Raw genomic sequence first — 20,666 nt, 5'->3', positions numbered from 1 at the left:
TGCGTGATCGCGTTGAGATTTTGGTTAGCCACGAGCAACGATGAGATTTGCGGTAGGCTCTCGCCGATAGTCTCTAGGTTTTTCAACTTTACTTGGTGAAGGGTGCGTAGGGCATCGTGCGCGGAGACGATTCGTCGCACCGCCGCGTCTCTTTGTCGCGCCAGCTCCAACTTTACGTTGGCCAGCCGGGTGGCGGCGCGCTTCACTTCGGGCAGCTCGGCGATTATCCGATGCACCAAACGCTCAAATTGCGCCCGGCGCCTCGCGTCCAATCGCAACGGCCGCTGATCATCTTGTACGGGCCACATGTCTTACCACTACCACGACGTGCGATCGGTATTAACTACGAGTACGGAACCTACGCCGATTTTATTTATTCATGTATTTTTTCTAATAGGCAAAATTGGGCCCTTACCGGACAGCGCTACCTACACGAAAATTGGCACAAACTAACGAACTCTGTCGGCAAAACAGAGCAAAGACATTGACATTGTACAAACTTGACATTTATAAGAATTTAGTAATTAATTGATAATATTTATAGATCGATATATCTTTCTTTAATCATGGACGAAATGAAAAAGATATTACAGTCGATTCAAGATCAACAACAAAAGCAAAGCGATGAAATAAAATGCTTAGGAGACACGGTCGCGCAAAAAGTGATAGAAAAGTTAGACCACAGATTAGTCGCAATCGAACAAAAACAATTAGACCTCGAAAATAAACTAGTACTCCAAGAAAATCATATAGAAAACCTAGAACGTCGTCTCCGGCAGAGAAATATCATCTTGTTCGGCTTAACGGAAAACGAACGAAGTTATTTTGATTTAGAAAAAAACGTCCTCCAATTCATTAACAACACGATGCGAGTACAATGCTATGAAATAGATATAGAAGCAGTGAGAAGGATAGGCAAGAAGGGAAACAAAACCAGGCCGGTTATTATCACATTCACAACGCTCAGCAGGAAAATTCAAGTTTTATGGAAAAAGAAAAATCTAGAAGGAACAAATTGGCATATAAAAGAAGATTTCACAGAAAAAGTATTGGAAAAGAGAAAAGGGCTTCAAGAAGAGGCGAAACAAGAACGTGAAAAGGGTAACAAGGTGATTATTAGGCAAGACAAGCTAATTATATTGAAAAATAAGGACAACCCCAGCCAGCGTAGTGAGAAACATTATAACAATACAGAACACAACCTGAAGAAACGAAATATTAACTCCGTATACTCACCTCCAAGGCCTCCAAGCCAGAGTTCTGACAAAGAGAATGAAATTAATGTTCCCGATACACTAAGCGTCAACCCGCAAGCCCCCAAGAAAAACAAATACACAATCACAGACTACATGACATCACCTATTGGATCAGCCCCAGCCAACGCAGCTAGCACAACATCAGCACAAAGACCACCACCAGTGCAGATGCCGCTAACACCAGCGCAAAAACTGCCAACACCAGTGTATAACAACAACAGCGAACGAAAAAACTTATAACTAGAACCCCTCTCCGCCTCCCACCACGGTTGGTCACCGAGGGAGAGCTAGACCGCCACCCTCCAAGGACACTTACCCAAACAAGTAAGACTTCCAAACCATCTACTAAGAACACTACTCGAAACAAAAAGCAAAATTTACTCCATATAGGAACATACAATGTCAGGACACTTAGGACATACGAGAGATTGCTAGAACTTTCTGAAGCGCTAAAAATTATAAAATATGACATTATAGGCTTATCAGAAGTCCGTCGACTAGGCACTGAGATTGAAGAACACAGTGAGTTTATATTCTGTTACACAGGCCAGACACCAGGACTCTATGGAGTAGGATTTATAATAAAGAAATATTTGAAAGGCAACATAGTAAGCTTTCAGGGACTATCAGAAAGAGTAGCTCTATTAAGAATGTTGATTAACAATCTCAAACTTTCTATTATTCAGGTCTATGCCCCAACTGAAAATGCCTCCGATGAACAAATAAAGATTTTCTACGAAACTGTCAACAAAGCATATGATCAGGCAGACAAGCAAGTGATCATTATGGGTGATTTCAATGCCAAAATTGGACAGCCTAGACCAGAGGAATACCTGATTATGGGAAAGCATGGCTACGGCTCACGGAACCAACGAGGCGAACTACTAATAGACTATTGCTATGAAAAAAAATTAAATATTATGAACACATATTTCATGAAAAATCAGAATCGTAGATGGACATGGATCTCACCTGATAGCTCCATAAAAAATGAAGTTGATTTTATCCTAACAAACCATAAGAAAAATATAAACAATATTGAAATACTCAACAGTGTTAAGTTTTCATCTGACCACCGATTTGTAAGAGCAACATGGATACTTAATCAGCCAAAAAAAAGCAGACACAACTATAGAAAAAAAATTGAAAATAGCTTACAGACTGAAACTGAAATACAAGACTACTTAACCTGCCTTGAAGAACAGAGAGGACCGCTGATGACCCTAACACAAGAGGATTCAACACAAATATTCCACGACAAACTGATCAGCTGTATCCAAACCTCTATAAGGCACTCTCAGAAAAATACCAACACTAATCCCAAAAGTATACTATCAGAAGCTACAAGGCAACTAATAATAAAGAGAACTGAACTACAGAGCATAAAACCCAGAACAAAGGAGACAAGATCTGAGCTAAGTTATATCTACAAAAAAGTCAGTAAAAGCATAAAAGAAGATTATAAAAAACACAGAGAGTTAAAAATAGAAAGCCACCTTCATGCAGCTGGTAGTTTGAAAAAAGCCTATAAAGAACTTAGAACACATAAAAATTGGATACAAGAACTACAAAGATCAGAAAAAACTGCACAATCTCGAGATCAAATACTGGAAATAGCTACAACCTACTATAAAAATTTATACAGCTGTCAAGACCCAGAAACACCACAAATAGACTTACCAAACATAAGTACCAGTGAAGTCCCAGTAATAGACGAAATAGCTATACTGAACCACATCAAAAACTTAAAGACTGGCAAAAGTCCAGGGCCCGATAATATCACTAATGAAATGCTAAAGACTGCCGCTTCTTTGATAGCTACACCATTGGCACACCTATTTAACCTTATTTTAAAAACTGGAATTACACCTAAAGAATGGGCACAGTCAAATATAATTCTGCTATACAAAAAAGGAGACCCAAAGGACATAGGAAACTATAGGCCCATCAGTCTGATGTCTTGCATATATAAACTATTCTCATCAATCATATTATCCCGAATAAGTGAAAAAATTGACAAACATCAACCTTGCGAACAAGCCGGATTCAGGAGCGGTTACTCAACTATGGATCACATCCACACTCTGGAACAGCTTATTGAAAAATATCAGGAACACCGTCAACCTTTATATACAGCATTTATAGACTATGCAAAAGCATTCGACACAATATCACATACATCTATATGGAAAGCTCTGAGTCAGTGCAATATAGAACCAGCATATATAAAAATAATAAAACATATTTATGAAAATAGCACTAGTAAAGTTCAATTAGACAAACTTGGGCAATACATACCAATAAAGAGAGGTGTTAGGCAAGGCGACCCGCTGTCTCCAAAGTTATTTCTAGCCGTACTTGAGACCGTATTAAGCAGCATTAATTGGAAAAAGTTAGGGATAAATATAAATGGTAATTATCTAAACCACCTGAGATTCGCCGACGATTTAATATTATTTTCAGAAAAAGGAGTCCAACTGGAACACATGATACAGACTTTACACGAAGCTAGTGCCAAAGTAGGTTTAAAAATGAACTTCCTAAAAACCAAGCTTATGACCAACAGCATACAAAAGGCTATAACAGTCGACAACACACCTCTGGAGTATGTCGACAGTTTTACTTACCTAGGCAAACAGATATCTTTCAACAGTGAACGGCATGAACAGGAAGTTGACCGTAGAATAAAAATTGCTTGGAATAAGTTCTGGAGCCTAAAAGAAATTTTAAAAAGTAATATGGACATGACAGTAAAAAAACAAGTTATGGATATGTGCATTTTGCCTTCATTGACGTATGCTAGTCCAACCTGGGTGCTTACTACAAAAATAAAATCAAAAATAATTACATGTCAAAGAGCAATGGAAAGAAGCCTAACAAACATTAGAAGAGTGCAAAAAATACCGCACATAAATATAAGAGCAATAACAAAATTAATAGACGCTTTAAAGCATGCCAAAACTCAAAAATGGAGATGGGCTGGACACGTTGCCAGGCTTTCAGACTCTCGAATTGGTGGTTTGTTATATTTATTTGCGTATTTATTTTTGCGGTGGGAGGGTGGGAATATTAATTGCATGTAAAAATACGCAAGTAAGTATAACGGGTTAGCACTGATTGACTAGCACGTTATCTTTTCGCGGATTAGCAAAGTAATATTTTGGTTTTAATTAGTTTATGTAAATGTTCAGGTACCGTATAACAACCACAGATATGATCAGTAGTACGGCAGACACGAAAATTCCCAAATATAAATTGATGTTGACTATACCTTGTGCGATGACTGAGTGGTGTTCAATTTGATTTGTTTTTCCAATTTGCATGATGATTGTACTGACTTGATGCCCCATACCGGTACACTTAAACACCACTGTTTATTTAATTTGAGAAACGCATCTCGGATTGACCGCCATATACGGTGCCGACCGTATATGCCGCTGGCAGGGTCGCCATGTGATGTTGGGGTCGCGACGGGAGAGAATGAAACGGTTCGAGGTTCGATTTAATACTGAACTTATTTATTAGGAATATTCATCTTTTATATAGACTATAACTAGGTTACAAACAGAGGGTCAATGGACCCCTGAACAATTATAATCAGGGATCGGAAATTCGGATGCTTTTATACCTAAACTTCGGCCTCAGTACCTACATCGCGTTGTTGTTGAGTAGTATGGAGGCGGACTCAATTTAATTTTGCTAATAAATTTACCGGGATTTCCCGGTATACCGGCAATTAGGATAAATATACACATACGCATTAAAGTATTTAAATAACATATTTCAGTTGTTTCTTTTTACAAAATATGTGTTTTTTTAACTAACAGTACCTACAAAACTGTTGTTGTTAAAACTGTTTACCAACGTATGGTATGTTAACAAAATCGCTGAAAATAGTCATAAACTAAATATTTTGACAGTTATCACTATTTCCTGATGTTTTATACGATCGCGGAATCCCGGAACTTAAATAATTAAAATAATATTTTTAAGAAGCCGACTCCATACTTGCTGAGCTTTTTCCGGGAATTTGCTAAGTTTAGGTATAAAAGCATCCTAATTTCCTATCCCTGATTATGATACACTTGTTATTGTTACATGAGCCTTATACTATATTAGGGAATGGTATGTGGTTACATGACACCGTTCCTTATATGGTACCGTCCTGGAGATACTTGATGCCATGCCCTATATGGGACCGGCAGATGATACATGAACGCTATGGTCTAATTACAAGATATATGAATCCTTATACCTAATGCTCTATACCTACTACACCTGGAAGTTGTATGAACCTTTACAAATAGAAATACAAATACAAATGTTTATTTCTTAGAATATGGTAAGTACACTAAGTACATTAGGTACAATGATGGTCAAATTACAATAAGTGCGTCATATTCTGCCTCTATCAGCGTAGAAATATTACAATTAAGTTGCTATACCTACTTGATTATTGCTAACATGCATATATATTATAGTATTTACATGTCCAGTTTTTATAAATCTTATAATTACCTAAGAACATATTGGCACAATAGTAGTTAAGTCAGGTTTCATTTACAATACATTTAATTTATATTACAATAATAATTAGTATAATAAAATAATTAGTTTATTAATAATTAAGGAACTCATTACTTGAATAGAAACACATGTCAAGTAACCAGTCAAACATTTTTTTCTGAAATTTATTTATATCTAGTGATTTTATGTCATTTGGAATCTTATTATACAATTTAATTGCCATGATATATACATTTTTACTAAATTTGTTCACTCTTTGGCTAGGAACTAGCTAACTAACTAATATGGCTCAGCGATCCAAAGAGGATCTTGGCCTCCGAAACGAGAGCACGCCACTTTTCCCGATCCTGCGCCGTTTCCTGCCAATTATCGGCTTGAAGCTGACGCAGATCCGCTTCCACACTGTCTGCCCAGCGGTATCTGGGCCGACCTACCGGGCGGCCACCAGTCGGTCTTCCCAGGTACGCCCTCTTGGCAGCCCGATCCTCTCCCATTCTTAATAGGTGAGCGAACCAACGAAGTCTGTGGGATTTCGTTTCGCCGATGATATTGGGTCCGTCCACCAACTCCTCGATTTCGGCGTTCTTCCGTATCCTCCACGTGCCGTTGTCTCTCTGGATAGGTCCCAGGATCTTACGAAAGATCTTTCTTTCCGCTACCAGGAGCTGACTTTCCTCTTTTTAGTATAATAAAAGTTACCTAAAGTCTATTTCAATAGAACTTGCTAACTATGTAAACAAACAAGGTAACTTTGTTTTATCACTGTTTCTCTTTGAATTTTCACACCACCTCATCAAACACCATTGAAACCATACACATATACACTATTGAAACGGTCCGTTCCGGAAAATACATAAATATATAACTGTATCTTGGATATTTAATTAAAAGTTTAAAATGGGTTCATAAGTTAGGTTATTAGGACCTGATGGAATGACGGTTTTGTTTCTTTTAAATTCTACAATTGTCTATGATGGGTAGTGTTGTGACTAAAGTTTGTGATATAAACCCGCTACACACTACCCAACCCACGCTCTGTACCTACCGCCGCGGTTATGAAATATATCAATACATCATTCTTAAGTATTAATTTGTCTTCTGATCGTGGTTAAACAAATTAAAAATAAGTAACTACTTGTTTTTTACTTTTATGCCCCGCCTCCGAGCGCGTACTTTAGGGTGACCAAACACGCGTTGAATATTCGGATTCCAAAAAGCTACAAATTGAAATAAAATAAAAAAACTATTTTTATTTCATTAAGTTTTTTTTGGGACTTTTCGCAACTTATATTACAATATGGCTAACTGCTCAAAAAGAACCCTGTATGCAATGCATGCCTTTTTTGTGTAGGTATGATGTACCTTACTACCTTATTGAATGTCTCAGACTTTATTATTATTTTTTTATTCTCCCGGAATTAATGTAAACAAACTACTGTCACAATCAAAGAGACACTTGCAGACAAGTCAGGGGTTCTCATAGTAAGGGCTCACAGAAAAACTTAAAAATAAAAGTAGGTAAGAAATGAATTAAATCAAAAACTATTTATTAATGACACGCTATTACATATTTGTAATATTCACGATGGACTAAATGGGAAAACAGAAAAAAAATAAAAACAATTAAAAGCATTAAGATGTTCCAAATTTTATATTAAAGGAAAAAATGGAAAAATTTACGCTTCCGGCAGGACTTGAACCCGCATCCTCCACAATCCGTGTGTTGCTCTTAACCAATTGAGCTACGGAAGCCTACCAGGACACCGCAAATCTTTCCATTCCTTTCTTTATGTAAACACGCCTTTGAATAGAATAGAATAGAATAGATTTATTCGTAAGCACAAACAAACAATCGGAGCAGTACATAGTATAAAAGAAAACACAAAATAAGATTAAAGTGCCACGAAATGGCCCCATCTCAGCATGTTGCTGGTGGCTTCCAGCGCTGATCTTCCGATGAGACCATCAAGTGAGAAGAATCACGGAAGGTAACAGACAAGAAGAAAAAAGACAGAAATAACATACAGTAAACAGTTAGTTAAATAAGAAAAAAGTTACACAGCAAGAAGATACAACATAACGACTATTTACAATTAAGATTAATTAATACAAAAACAAGCATCGTGCTCTAAATCGCTGTATCGATCCGGTCCGACCATATCTTGGCTGAGCATTACAGCTGTATATACTATTAGCGCCAACGGTGGCTACACTAACTAAAAAGCAATGTCACAATGTCAGACCAAACCAATATCGAGCGTTCATGAAATCTACGTTAAAAAATCTTGTAAGATTAGCTTATTAGCAAAACAGCATTGTAGGATGACGAATTTACGAAAATGTACGAAATACTAACATAACAGCACTCTACTAAGTATGGCGTAAAGGAATGATGAACCCTTGTCAGGCCAAAGGAACAAAACACTTGAGGTAAGCATAAGTAAAATTACAAACTACAGGCAGCTGGTATCAAGTCTGTAGGCTTCTTGGCTACGTTGGTGATTAAGTAAATACAGTTTAATCTTTGACTTAAAGCTATGAATACTTTGCAGGTTTCTCAAAGGCGGAGGTATATTGTTCCTGACTTTCGACGCGGCATAGCGAAAACTTCCCCGAAACGCTGCTGTGGCATGGCGTGGCATTAACAATTGAATTCCACAGTTACGGCGTTCGCGGAGCTTAATACAAGAAAGCTTATTGAAGAGATAAGGCGGAGTACCATATTTAAGCACACCAAAGAGCAGACAAGCCAAATGAAGTTTACGACGGTGTTGCATCTTGAGGATCTTATGGCTGTTCAGAAATGGTGTCACGTGAGCTCTCAACGGAATATTGAAACAGAAGCGAGCACAGGCATTTTGAACACGTTGAATGAGTCTCTTTGTCTTTGCAAGAAGTCTAGGCCCAAACACTACATCCACATAGTTTAATTTTGATATGGCTTTGGGGTGGCGTATAGCGACATCTACCGAAAGACAATTACATCTTCTAACGGCACCGGAGTCTCAAGTTGCATTGAGAATTCACCAGTAACAATGTGCTAACCCATACTAAATCAATTTTTTAACAAGCAGATACGTCTGCGAGCGATATTCCAAATTTTATATTAAAGGAAAAAATGGAAAAATTTACGCTTCTGGCAGGACTTGAACCCGCATCCTCCACAATCCGTGTGTCGCTCTTAACCAATTGAGCTACGGAAGCCTACCAGGACATCGCAAATCTTTCCATTCCTTTCTTTATGTAAACACGCCTTTGGGGTGGCGCATAGCGACATCTACCGAAAGACAATTACATCTTTGATTGATTTGATTTGATTTTTCGGATTGTGGAGGATGCGGGTTCAAGTCCTGCCGGAAGCGTAAATTTTTCAATTTTTTCCTTTAATATAAAATTTGGAATATCGCTCGCAGACGTATCTGCTTGTTAAAAAATTGATTTAGCATTAAGATGTACCTGGGTAGGTACAATATAAAAAACCGGCCAAATGCGAGTCGGACTCGCGTTCCAAGGGTTCGGTACAGTAAGTCTGACTCACGCTTGACTGCACTCTTCTAATAGGATATCCTGTCATGTATAGGTAAAGAACTATTTTGTGTATTTTTTTCAAAATTGTTGACCCAGTAGTTTCGGAGATAAAGGGTTGGGGGGGAATGGTCATTTTTTTTGGCTATTTTCTTAAATAACTCCTAACTATAAATTTTAAAATTACAAAAAAATATTTTTAAATTATCAAAATGAGCTCTTTCATTTGACATAATATATAACACGATATAGTTTGAAAAACTTTATTTTGTAATTTTCTCATTTACCCCCCCAAAAGTGGCCCTCATGTTTAAAATTCATTTATTTACGTTACATTTCCGTCTTTGGGTCACTAATTTACATATGTGTACCAAATTTCAACTTAATTGGTTCAGTAGTTTCCGAGAAAATAGGCTGTGACAGACGGACAGACAGACAGACAAGAAGCACGAGTGATCCTACAAATAAGGGTTCCGTTTGAGGTAGGTAGCCCTAAAAAATGGCCGATTTTTAAAAGTTGGTTTAAATTAAAGCCATTAAAAGCGATTACGGGAGCACTCGATCTCGAAAGTCAGTGAAAAATAATGTTTAGCGGCCCGCAACTTGGTCGCCCAGGTGAATCTCCATAGTAATACCAGTGCAATAAATAAACTACCCGGCAAAAGCAGCTTTTTTATTTTCCATTAAACAACTGTACCGATATTCGGAACCTAATAATAATATTGAGAGTGGCAACACTGTAGATGGTCGTATTGTCCTTTTCTAGCATATACGTCCTTCTCGCTCTCTCACATTCCCACCACAGAGCAGTTGCATTTTTGACAGTTAACCGCAAAAACAAATTTCCAAGTCATTGGCTTGCTGTTTTTCCATCTGGAAGGTCGTGAAGCTAAACTGCGGGTGAGTTTTTGAATTTATACCCCAATTTAGCTGACTATATTGAAAAACAGTTTCTAACGGCTTTTGCCGTTCGAAATGAATATTTAAATTTAGCTGTCCGTTAAACTATCTAGCAAATAAAAACGATCCGGAATAGTGATGTGCAAGTGTTTAAAGGCTGCCTGCGCGCACCGCGGCTATGCCAATGAAAATACTAAAACACATGTCTCATGTGTTTTCTAACATCGAGCTGGTAAAGCGTGCACGTGTCACCATTAGAATTTAATTTTATACCTATATTAAGTCTCTTCCGAGCCTTGATAGTTTAAATCTTTGTGTGTATATAATAACGGTTGAAATTATAATACTTAAATGGTGATGTGTGGAGGCATACCCTTCAGTCGTCAAGTGATTTGTGTTTCCGAATACGAAAGGATCGGCTAGTTAATACACGTTACGTAGAACCTACGTATTAAGGCAGAACATGAGTATTATGGCGAGTAGGTTTGATCTGTCCAAGTATAGTCTAGCCGTCCTAAATAGTCTTCCTAGACATATAATAGATAAAACTTGGATGGGCATTAACGATACGGGAATCTTTAGATTGATTCATTGACGACGACGCGTGCTTTGGTTCATATTGTCAAATTATATTAGTTAACTGTAGAGTTAAAGTTTAGTTTTTGACAAATCTGCGCGTCACCGTGAATGACACTTTCTAAAAGTGTCTGTCAAAGCCTGCGTAAAGATCAGGGTATTTCATTTGAATGATATTCTTAAACCTACGTCTGTGATAGTTCCACCTGCGTAAGGTGTGCCTAAGAGAATCTTTTATTCGTTCACAAACTAACGTCAAGTTATTTGTGATGGAACCAATATATGTACATTATGTACCTACCTATCTAAGCCTGCGCAAGGCTGTCATTTTTCCACCTGAGTAAGGTGTGTCAAAGAATCTTTGATTCGTTCACAAATTGACGTCAAGTTATTGATGATGATTTATTATAACCTATGTAAACCTGCGCAAGATATATCAGACATATTCACAGAAATATAAATGATATGGCCATAACTCTGGCGAGCGAATGAGTCATAATCAGAAAAATATTACAAACATGAATTTGTAAATATTTTCTTTGTGAAAAAGTAAATAGGGTTCTAACAAAATAATGTTTAGGGTAAAACTCAGTCGAAATAGGCAAGGCATCGTTATTAGAGCTCTTCATTTTTGTTTACCAATCTATTCTAAGGGTTTCGAACACCCTATTGACTAAACCCAAAATTGGGCTAATTAACTGTGGTAAAAGTAAAAACTGCTGTTCAGTTACATAAAATATCTAAAATTATAATAGGTAAAATAACCTAAGATTCCAAGCCTATCTCGACTTATTTTAATTTAATGAAAATAATCTTTGCTTTGCACCCTAATTCGACGCCGAAAAGCAAACACGTAGTAACCCACACAGGGTCAAAAAAAATTTTATTGCATTTTGGAATCTCCAATTCTTTCTGCGTCGATAGGTCGAAACCACGTGCCAATACGATGAAAAATGGGGAAAATAGGAACACAAATTTTCTCGTTTTTCTTGAAATTTACTCAGCAAACACGCAGTAAATAGCAAAAAAAAACTCAATAATTTAAATCATTGTATTTACAGCACTTTGAATTCCATACAATTTCTAGTTTTGTCATTTACAACCTCCGTAATTCTGACGCAAGTGTAGGTTACTACCTGTTTGCCGCTCATGAGAGTGAAATTCTTGCAGTTACGCTATTTGGCGGGAAATAATGTTTAGTCGAGTAGTGGTTTAACACAAATTCACATAGTATTCAAATTTGAGAGAAATGACTTTAACTACGTTTACAAGGATCAAGTAAAACTACTACTTAATAATTACTTCACTATTGTAGGGCGTAAGGTTTAAAATTCTGCGCCTTATTTCGTTTTAACGCGGCTATCGCGGCCATTACTCGAACGTTTGCGCCGTCGCTCAGTGCGGTTCGGGGGGTGAAAGTAAGTCGACGTGTTTGTAATTAAGTAAAATATTACGGGGATTTTGGTTAAAGTGTATTATTTATTTATTTTTATTTGAAAAATGTTTACATGGCCTTACAGCCAGATCCAATGCGCCATGAAACTTAACATTAACATATACCAAAGGTACATATAACAATCAGGTACAAACAAACAACACAATTACAAATCACTAGTCCCTTATCACATCCAAAATTACACCTTAACGGATGTAGGTCTCGCATCCATCACCTCACAGAATCTTATGTATTCATTTCTCACAGACACCCAACGCCACGCAAACAGGTCGCACTCGGGTACTGATGCCAAGAGTGCATTCAACTGTGTGAGGGCACGGAGCAGCGGAGAGTTCAGTCGTGACACGGTGCGTCCCGCTGGCAAAGCCAACAGACCGCATCGCCGCGGTCTGAGGACTATCCTGGGGATGTCTAGCACATGTAGTCGTACGAGTCGACTCACCAATTCTGGACAGTCCGAATCACCGCGCAGGGTCCGACACGCCAACGTCAATAAGCTAAGGATACGTCTCACCTCCAAAGAGTTGTAACCTAAGGCCCCAAGGAGATACTTTGTCGGATAAAGAAACGGGTAATATCCAAACATTTTCTTGTATAAAAACCTTAAAAAGGCTTTTTGTACCTTTTCAAGAAGCAAACTGTAGGTAGATTCGTAGGGATGCCAAACGATCGACGATGTCTCAAGCTTGCTTCTTACAAATGAATTATAGACAAGCCTGATAGCAACAGGATCGTTAAACTGACGAAGGTTGCGTATAACGAAGCCCAGTCTTCGAAAGCAGTTGTATGTTTTTTTTTAAGAAAAGTAATTTTTTTTTTCAATTGTAAGCATGAATCCACATGCTATTTCAATATTTACCGTGTGTATCAATTTTATGGTTTTATGATACTTAAATAAAATTTGGTCTTATGGTATCTGGTGAAAGTTTCTTTTGTCTAAAGTGGACTTATATTTTATAAGAGAATGTAGAAACCACTTTTTTTAATCAAACAACGTTGTTATACTTTGGTTAGATTTTGATCTCCCATTACGTTGTCTTGTTCAAAGTGGACTTCTTATTTTTGAATTGGTTTTGCAATAACATTATAAGATTTAATTATGTTCTTGAAAATCTTGAATATTAAACAAAGGTTATGTGTTTTGTTTGGTCTTAAGAATACTCATATTCATTTTAATAATTCTTCTTCCTTATCGAAACCTCATGACTGAGGGTCGTGACCGACATAAGTCGCTTTATCTTGGATTGCTCTCCAACCTGGCCGATCTGCCTTCCGCATAGAGCCCTGGAACTTGACGCGTGTGACTTCCTCAATAGCATCAAACCAGCGTGTGGGTCTAATTGGTATTACTGCCTCTTCTGTCCTCAACTACAAGGGTATTATCTGCCTCTTCTGTCCTCAACCTGGCCACCGATCATCAACTTAATAATTTTTTCAATAATTTTTAATTTAATATTTTTTTAATTCAATTTAATAATTCAAATCATCATAGTCACTTTTCTAGTAGCATTTCTTTTCTGTATGGGTCGCAGTTCAAACCTAACCTAACCCACTTTTCTAGTAGCATTTCAGTATGCTACTAGAAGAGTAGGTTAGGTTAGGTAGGTATGCGGTGCGGGGTACGGGGGGTTGAGCGGGAGGGGCTAGTAATTTTGGCATCATTTTACTTTATTTGGTAATATGTATACATTTTTTGGTAATCATAGTGGTTTATTTAGGTAAAATATCGCATTAATTTGGTCTTCAAGATTTGGTGATCATTAATGATTTTTGGTGATCATTCAATATATTTGGTATTCGAATACAATTTGAAGTGCAGTCGTAATTAAAACGGTGGTACTTTTGTAATTTTAGGCCTTATTATTTTGGTGTTCAGTAATTTTTTTTGGTAAGCATGATTTTTTTATTTAGGGTACCAAAGTATTTTTTGGTGGTCATTATATTTGTAGCCTTAAAAAAAAGCATATATGTACATGAAATCATACAAATACGTAGCTCTTGCAGAAAACATATCAAATTTTTACAAAAGGAAAAGAAAATAAAGTCAATAAAAGAAATGAGAATACATATTATATGAATCTGACTGATTGTTATGAGATGCCTTCATAAAATTTGATGTACTTTCTTACCTGAGCTGAGTCACCTATAAATCTACACATAATACAATGCTTTTAATTGCTACTTGTTCTTATGACAGTTTCTGGTTTGGACCATGCATGTTTGTCTGTCAAGTAGTCCTCGACTCTGTAATAAGCCTTCAACATCAATGACTTTTTTAGGTAATTCTTAAGAGCTGGAAAGGGTAATCTTAAAGCATCCTCAGGTAACTTGTTATAAAAATGAATGCATTGCCCAACGAATGACTTTTGTACTTTACGAACACGAAACTTTTTGATAGCAAGCTTATTTTTATTTCTAGTATTATAATTATGGACATCAGAATTCTTAGTGAAGGAGTCTAGATTCTTAACAACATAAATAATACTATCATATATGTATTGGGAAGCTACAGTTAAAATATTAATTTCTTTGAAAAGTTCTCTTAATGATTCACGCACTCTTAAATTATATATAGAACGAATGGCTCTCTTTTGTAAGACAAATATAGTCTGTATGTCAGCTGCTTTGCCCCAAACCAGAATACCATATGACATTACACTATGAAAATAACTATAATAAACAAGGCGAGCTGTTTCAACATTAGTCAATTGTCTAATTCTCCTCACGGCGTAAGCGGCCGAACTTAATTTGTTTGCTAGTGTTCCTATATGAGGACTCCATTGTAGAAGAAGCGCAAGAATCAAAGAGCACCAAGCGCTCCAATCGAACGCCTCGAGTGAATTACAGCTCCGATTCGGAAGATCAGGTGCCAAGATCGCAAACCGGGTTCAAGACCCTGCAATCGCCGCGAGCTAATGGTTCAAGTCGAGCGTCTCGAGTGATCGATAGCCCTGATCCGGAAGACGAGGTGCCTTTGGCGAGATTGATCAAGACAGACGGACGTGGTTCGGCGGCCGCGGTGGCCCCGAAACGCAAGGGGGGTCGCCCACGCAAAAGTAAAGCCCCCTGTATCTGCTGCACATAGGCCAGAAAACAGAAATAGGGTAGGTTGTGAGAGGAGAGCGTGCCGAGTTCTCTGACATCCTTGCTCCGCCTCATCCCCACTAGCCATACATTTTTTTGCAACGCTGCGTAAAAAGGGCATATGTACACTCATGTGTCTGCGGCTTGACACCACACGGGTCGTATGTTTGAATAAGCTAATGGCTTCGTACGCTTACACCACCATCAAGTCTCGCAATTCGCACAAGAAATATTTCATAAAGTTTTTTAAACATTCGCTCAAGTTTGACGAGTTTCTAACCAGTCATATGGCCGCGGGCCGATCAAAGGGATATTGTAAAAAAAAATTGAAATATGCCAAATCGTGCACCCCAATTAGGGCTTGCAATTCGAATATTCGAATATTCGAATTTGTCGAATATTCGGCCTGTTTTGATATTCGAATATTCGGCCGCTCAGGTTTCGAATATTCGAATATTTTTTATTACTATAAAAAATCTATTTAATCCGCTGCAGTTACAGTTTCTGTGTGTTTTCCGGGTATTTACAGTGAAAGAGTAATGGTAGGTACCCAAATACGAAGGAAATAATATTTTTACTGTATTCCTCTCGATAGACTTCGTGAATACAGTGAAACCTAACCCAATTTGAAAGAAAACGAAATCAAAAAGTATGTTATTTTTACGGTGCATAAGTTTTAAGTTAAAGGGTCATTCTGTTTATTAAGACTAAACCTTGCCCGCACTTATCGCAATTCTCAAATTTGATCATACCAAACCTGCCCAGTGCCCAACTAGGTAATCTAACTATGCACCTTTAGCTGACAAATAATCCAGTAGTCAACTAACTTTTTCCCTTAAATATTCCAATATTATATAATTAAGCCGACCATTAATTAAGGCCTCTGAGTGACTACAAGTTAATTTAAATCAGAAAATAATTACCTACTAAAAAAAATATCTTACATACCTAGGTTTGGTTTAGATGATTAAAGTTATATTATTACACTCAACGGCGCATTTATAATAAAAGTTTTATCTAGAAATATTGAATACGTCTTATTTTGGCGTTTTACTTGTTTTTTATAAATGTGGGCATCTCATAGTAGGATGATAAAATCTAGTCAATTAAGTGGATTTCTGCAAAATATCATTAGTTTTAGCAATATGTGAAATAAGCTTTTGAATAAAACGATAATAAACCGATTTCTCGTTCTTTTTCTTATTTTTTATAATATTCGAATAATTATTCGAATATTCGAATATGTCGTCAGAAAAAGTCGAATATTCGAATACCTGAAAGTTTCGAATATTTGCAAGCCCTAATCGAGAGTCTGAAAGCCTGGCAACGTGTCCAGCCCATCTCCATTTTTGAGTTTTGGCATGCTTTAAAGCGTCTATTAATTTTGTTATTGCTCTTATATTTATGTGCGGTATTTTTTGCACTCTTCTAATGTTTGTTAGGCTTCTTTCCATTGCTCTTTGACATGTAATTATTTTTGATTTTATTTTTGTAGTAAGCACCCAGGTTGGACTAGCATACGTCAATGAAGGCAAAATGCACATATCCATAACTTGTTTTTTTACTGTCATGTCCATATTACTTTTTAAAATTTCTTTTAGGCTCCAGAACTTATTCCAAGCAATTTTTATTCTACGGTCAACTTCCTGTTCATGCCGTTCACTGTTGAAAGATATCTGTTTGCCTAGGTAAGTAAAACTGTCGACATACTCCAGAGGTGTGTTGTCGACTGTTATAGCCTTTTGTATGCTGTTGGTCATAAGCTTGGTTTTTAGGAAGTTCATTTTTAAACCTACTTTGGCACTAGCTTCGTGTAAAGTCTGTATCATGTGTTCCAGTTGGACTCCTTTTTCTGAAAATAATATTAAATCGTCGGCGAATCTCAGGTGGTTTAGATAATTACCATTTATATTTATCCCTAACTTTTTCCAATTAATGCTGCTTAATACGGTCTCAAGTACGGCTAGAAATAACTTTGGAGACAGCGGGTCGCCTTGCCTAACACCTCTCTTTATTGGTATGTATTGCCCAAGTTTGTCTAATTGAACTTTACTAGTGCTATTTTCATAAATATGTTTTATTATTTTTATATATGCTGGTTCTATATTGCACTGACTCAGAGCTTTCCATATAGATGTATGTGATATTGTGTCGAATGCTTTTGCATAGTCTATAAATGCTGTATATAAAGGTTGACGGTGTTCCTGATATTTTTCAATAAGCTGTTCCAGAGTGTGGATGTGATCCATAGTTGAGTAACCGCTCCTGAATCCGGCTTGTTCGCAAGGTTGATGTTTGTCAATTTTTTCACTTATTCGGGATAATATGATTGATGAGAATAGTTTATATATGCAAGACATCAGACTGATGGGCCTATAGTTTCCTATGTCCTTTGGGTCTCCTTTTTTGTATAGCAGAATTATATTTGACTGTGCCCATTCTTTAGGTGTAATTCCAGTTTTTAAAATAAGGTTAAATAGGTGTGCCAATGGTGTAGCTATCAAAGAAGCGGCAGTCTTTAGCATTTCATTAGTGATATTATCGGGCCCTGGACTTTTGCCAGTCTTTAAGTTTTTGATGTGGTTCAGTATAGCTATTTCGTCTATTACTGGGACTTCACTGGTACTTATGTTTGGTAAGTCTATTTGTGGTGTTTCTGGGTCTTGACAGCTGTATAAATTTTTATAGTAGGTTGTAGCTATTTCCAGTATTTGATCTCGAGATTGTGCAGTTTTTTCTGATCTTTGTAGTTCTTGTATCCAATTTTTATGTGTTCTAAGTTCTTTATAGGCTTTTTTCAAACTACCAGCTGCATGAAGGTGGCTTTCTATTTTTAACTCTCTGTGTTTTTTATAATCTTCTTTTATGCTTTTACTGACTTTTTTGTAGATATAACTTAGCTCAGATCTTGTCTCCTTTGTTCTGGGTTTTATGCTCTGTAGTTCAGTTCTCTTTATTATTAGTTGCCTTGTAGCTTCTGATAGTATACTTTTGGGATTAGTGTTGGTATTTTTCTGAGAGTGCCTTATAGAGGTTTGGATACAGCTGATCAGTTTGTCGTGGAATATTTGTGTTGAATCCTCTTGTGTTAGGGTCATCAGCGGTCCTCTCTGTTCTTCAAGGCAGGTTAAGTAGTCTTGTATTTCAGTTTCAGTCTGTAAGCTATTTTCAATTTTTTTTCTATAGTTGTGTCTGCTTTTTTTTGGCTGATTAAGTATCCATGTTGCTCTTACAAATCGGTGGTCAGATGAAAACTTAACACTGTTGAGTATTTCAATATTGTTTATATTTTTCTTATGGTTTGTTAGGATAAAATCAACTTCATTTTTTATGGAGCTATCAGGTGAGATCCATGTCCATCTACGATTCTGATTTTTCATGAAATATGTGTTCATAATATTTAATTTTTTTTCATAGCAATAGTCTATTAGTAGTTCGCCTCGTTGGTTCCGTGAGCCGTAGCCATGCTTTCCCATAATCAGGTATTCCTCTGGTCTAGGCTGTCCAATTTTGGCATTGAAATCACCCATAATGATCACTTGCTTGTCTGCCTGATCATATGCTTTGTTGACAGTTTCGTAGAAAATCTTTATTTGTTCATCGGAGGCATTTTCAGTTGGGGCATAGACCTGAATAATAGAAAGTTTGAGATTGTTAATCAACATTCTTAATAGAGCTACTCTTTCTGATAGTCCCTGAAAGCTTACTATGTTGCCTTTCAAATATTTCTTTATTATAAATCCTACTCCATAGAGTCCTGGTGTCTGGCCTGTGTAACAGAATATAAACTCACTGTGTTCTTCAATCTCAGTGCCTAGTCGACGGACTTCTGATAAGCCTATAATGTCATATTTTATAATTTTTAGCGCTTCAGAAAGTTCTAGCAATCTCTCGTATGTCCTAAGTGTCCTGACATTGTATGTTCCTATATGGAGTAAATTTTGCTTTTTGTTTCGAGTAGTGTTCTTAGTAGATGGTTTGGAAGTCTTACTTGTTTGGGTAAGTGTCCTTGGAGGGTGGCGGTCTAGCTCTCCCTCGGTGACCAACCGTGGTGGGAGGCGGAGAGGGGTTCTAGTTATAAGTTTTTTCGTTCGCTGTTGTTGTTATACACTGGTGTTGGCAGTTTTTGCGCTGGTGTTAGCGGCATCTGCACTGGTGGTGGTCTTTGTGCTGATGTTGTGCTAGCTGCGTTGGCTGGGGCTGATCCAATAGGTGATGTCATGTAGTCTGTGATTGTGTATTTGTTTTTCTTGGGGGCTTGCGGGTTGACGCTTAGTGTATCGGGAACATTAATTTCATTCTCTTTGTCAGAACTCTGGCTTGGAGGCCTTGGAGGTGAGTATACGGAGTTAATATTTCGTTTCTTCAGGTTGTGTTCTGTATTGTTATAATGTTTCTCACTACGCTGGCTGGGGTTGTCCTTATTTTTCAATATAATTAGCTTGTCTTGCCTAATAATCACCTTGTTACCCTTTTCACGTTCTTGTTTCGCCTCTTCTTGAAGCCCTTTTCTCTTTTCCAATACTTTTTCTGTGAAATCTTCTTTTATATGCCAATTTGTTCCTTCTAGATTTTTCTTTTTCCATAAAACTTGAATTTTCCTGCTGAGCGTTGTGAATGTGATAATAACCGGCCTGGTTTTGTTTCCCTTCTTGCCTATCCTTCTCACTGCTTCTATATCTATTTCATAGCATTGTACTCGCATCGTGTTGTTAATGAATTGGAGGACGTTTTTTTCTAAATCAAAATAACTTCGTTCGTTTTCCGTTAAGCCGAACAAGATGATATTTCTCTGCCGGAGACGACGTTCTAGGTTTTCTATATGATTTTCTTGGAGTACTAGTTTATTTTCGAGGTCTAATTGTTTTTGTTCGATTGCGACTAATCTGTGGTCTAACTTTTCTATCACTTTTTGCGCGACCGTGTCTCCTAAGCATTTTATTTCATCGCTTTGCTTTTGTTGTTGATCTTGAATCGACTGTAATATCTTTTTCATTTCGTCCATGATTAAAGAAAGATATATCGATCTATAAATATTATCAATTAATTACTAAATTCTTATAAATGTCAAGTTTGTACAATGTCAATGTCTTTGCTCTGTTTTGCCGACAGAGTTCGTTAGTTTGTGCCAATTTTCGTGTAGGTAGCGCTGTCCGGTAAGGGCCCAATTTTGCCTATTAGAAAAAATACATGAATAAATAAAATCGGCGTAGGTTCCGTACTCGTAGTTAATACCGATCGCACGTCGTGGTAGTGGTAAGACATGTGGCCCGTACAAGATGATCAGCGGCCGTTGCGATTGGACGCGAGGCGCCGGGCGCAATTTGAGCGTTTGGTGCATC

General features: G+C 37.2%; 2 protein-coding genes and 1 long non-coding RNA gene across 3 annotated transcripts in view; 2 read left to right on the top strand and 1 right to left on the bottom strand.

The window, feature by feature from the left end:
- LOC134805704 (uncharacterized) overlaps positions 1–20,666 on the top strand; it is a 364,302-nt gene that overhangs the window by 200,830 nt on the left and 142,806 nt on the right. The gene's annotated exons all lie outside the window — the stretch shown is intronic.
- Positions 517–4,215, top strand: LOC134805701 (uncharacterized). The gene is made up of 2 exons (XM_063778954.1): positions 517–1,580; positions 1,943–4,215. Exon 1 carries the CDS (start codon positions 567–569, stop codon positions 1,494–1,496), a length of 930 nt encoding a protein of 309 aa, XP_063635024.1. The 5' UTR covers positions 517–566; the 3' UTR covers positions 1,497–1,580; positions 1,943–4,215.
- Positions 16,681–20,379, bottom strand: LOC134805700 (uncharacterized). The gene is made up of 2 exons (XM_063778953.1): positions 19,316–20,379; positions 16,681–18,953 (listed from the first exon to the last, which is right to left on the bottom strand). Exon 1 carries the CDS (start codon positions 20,327–20,329, stop codon positions 19,400–19,402), a length of 930 nt encoding a protein of 309 aa, XP_063635023.1. The 5' UTR covers positions 20,330–20,379; the 3' UTR covers positions 16,681–18,953; positions 19,316–19,399.

Source organism: Cydia splendana, unplaced genomic scaffold (assembly GCF_910591565.1).
Source record: "Cydia splendana unplaced genomic scaffold, ilCydSple1.2 scaffold_49_ctg1, whole genome shotgun sequence".
NCBI classification, from domain to species: Eukaryota; Metazoa; Arthropoda; class Insecta; order Lepidoptera; family Tortricidae; genus Cydia; species Cydia splendana.
Note: the sequence above shows the minus strand (reverse complement) of the source record. Positions and strands in the feature narration are given on the sequence as shown.

What these genes read in the sequence shown, in the direction of transcription:
- LOC134805700 (XM_063778953.1), bottom strand. Translation starts at nt 20,329, where the DNA reads ATGGACGAAATGAAAAAGATATTACAGTCGATTCAAGATCAACAACAA.
- LOC134805701 (XM_063778954.1), top strand. Translation starts at nt 567, where the DNA reads ATGGACGAAATGAAAAAGATATTACAGTCGATTCAAGATCAACAACAA.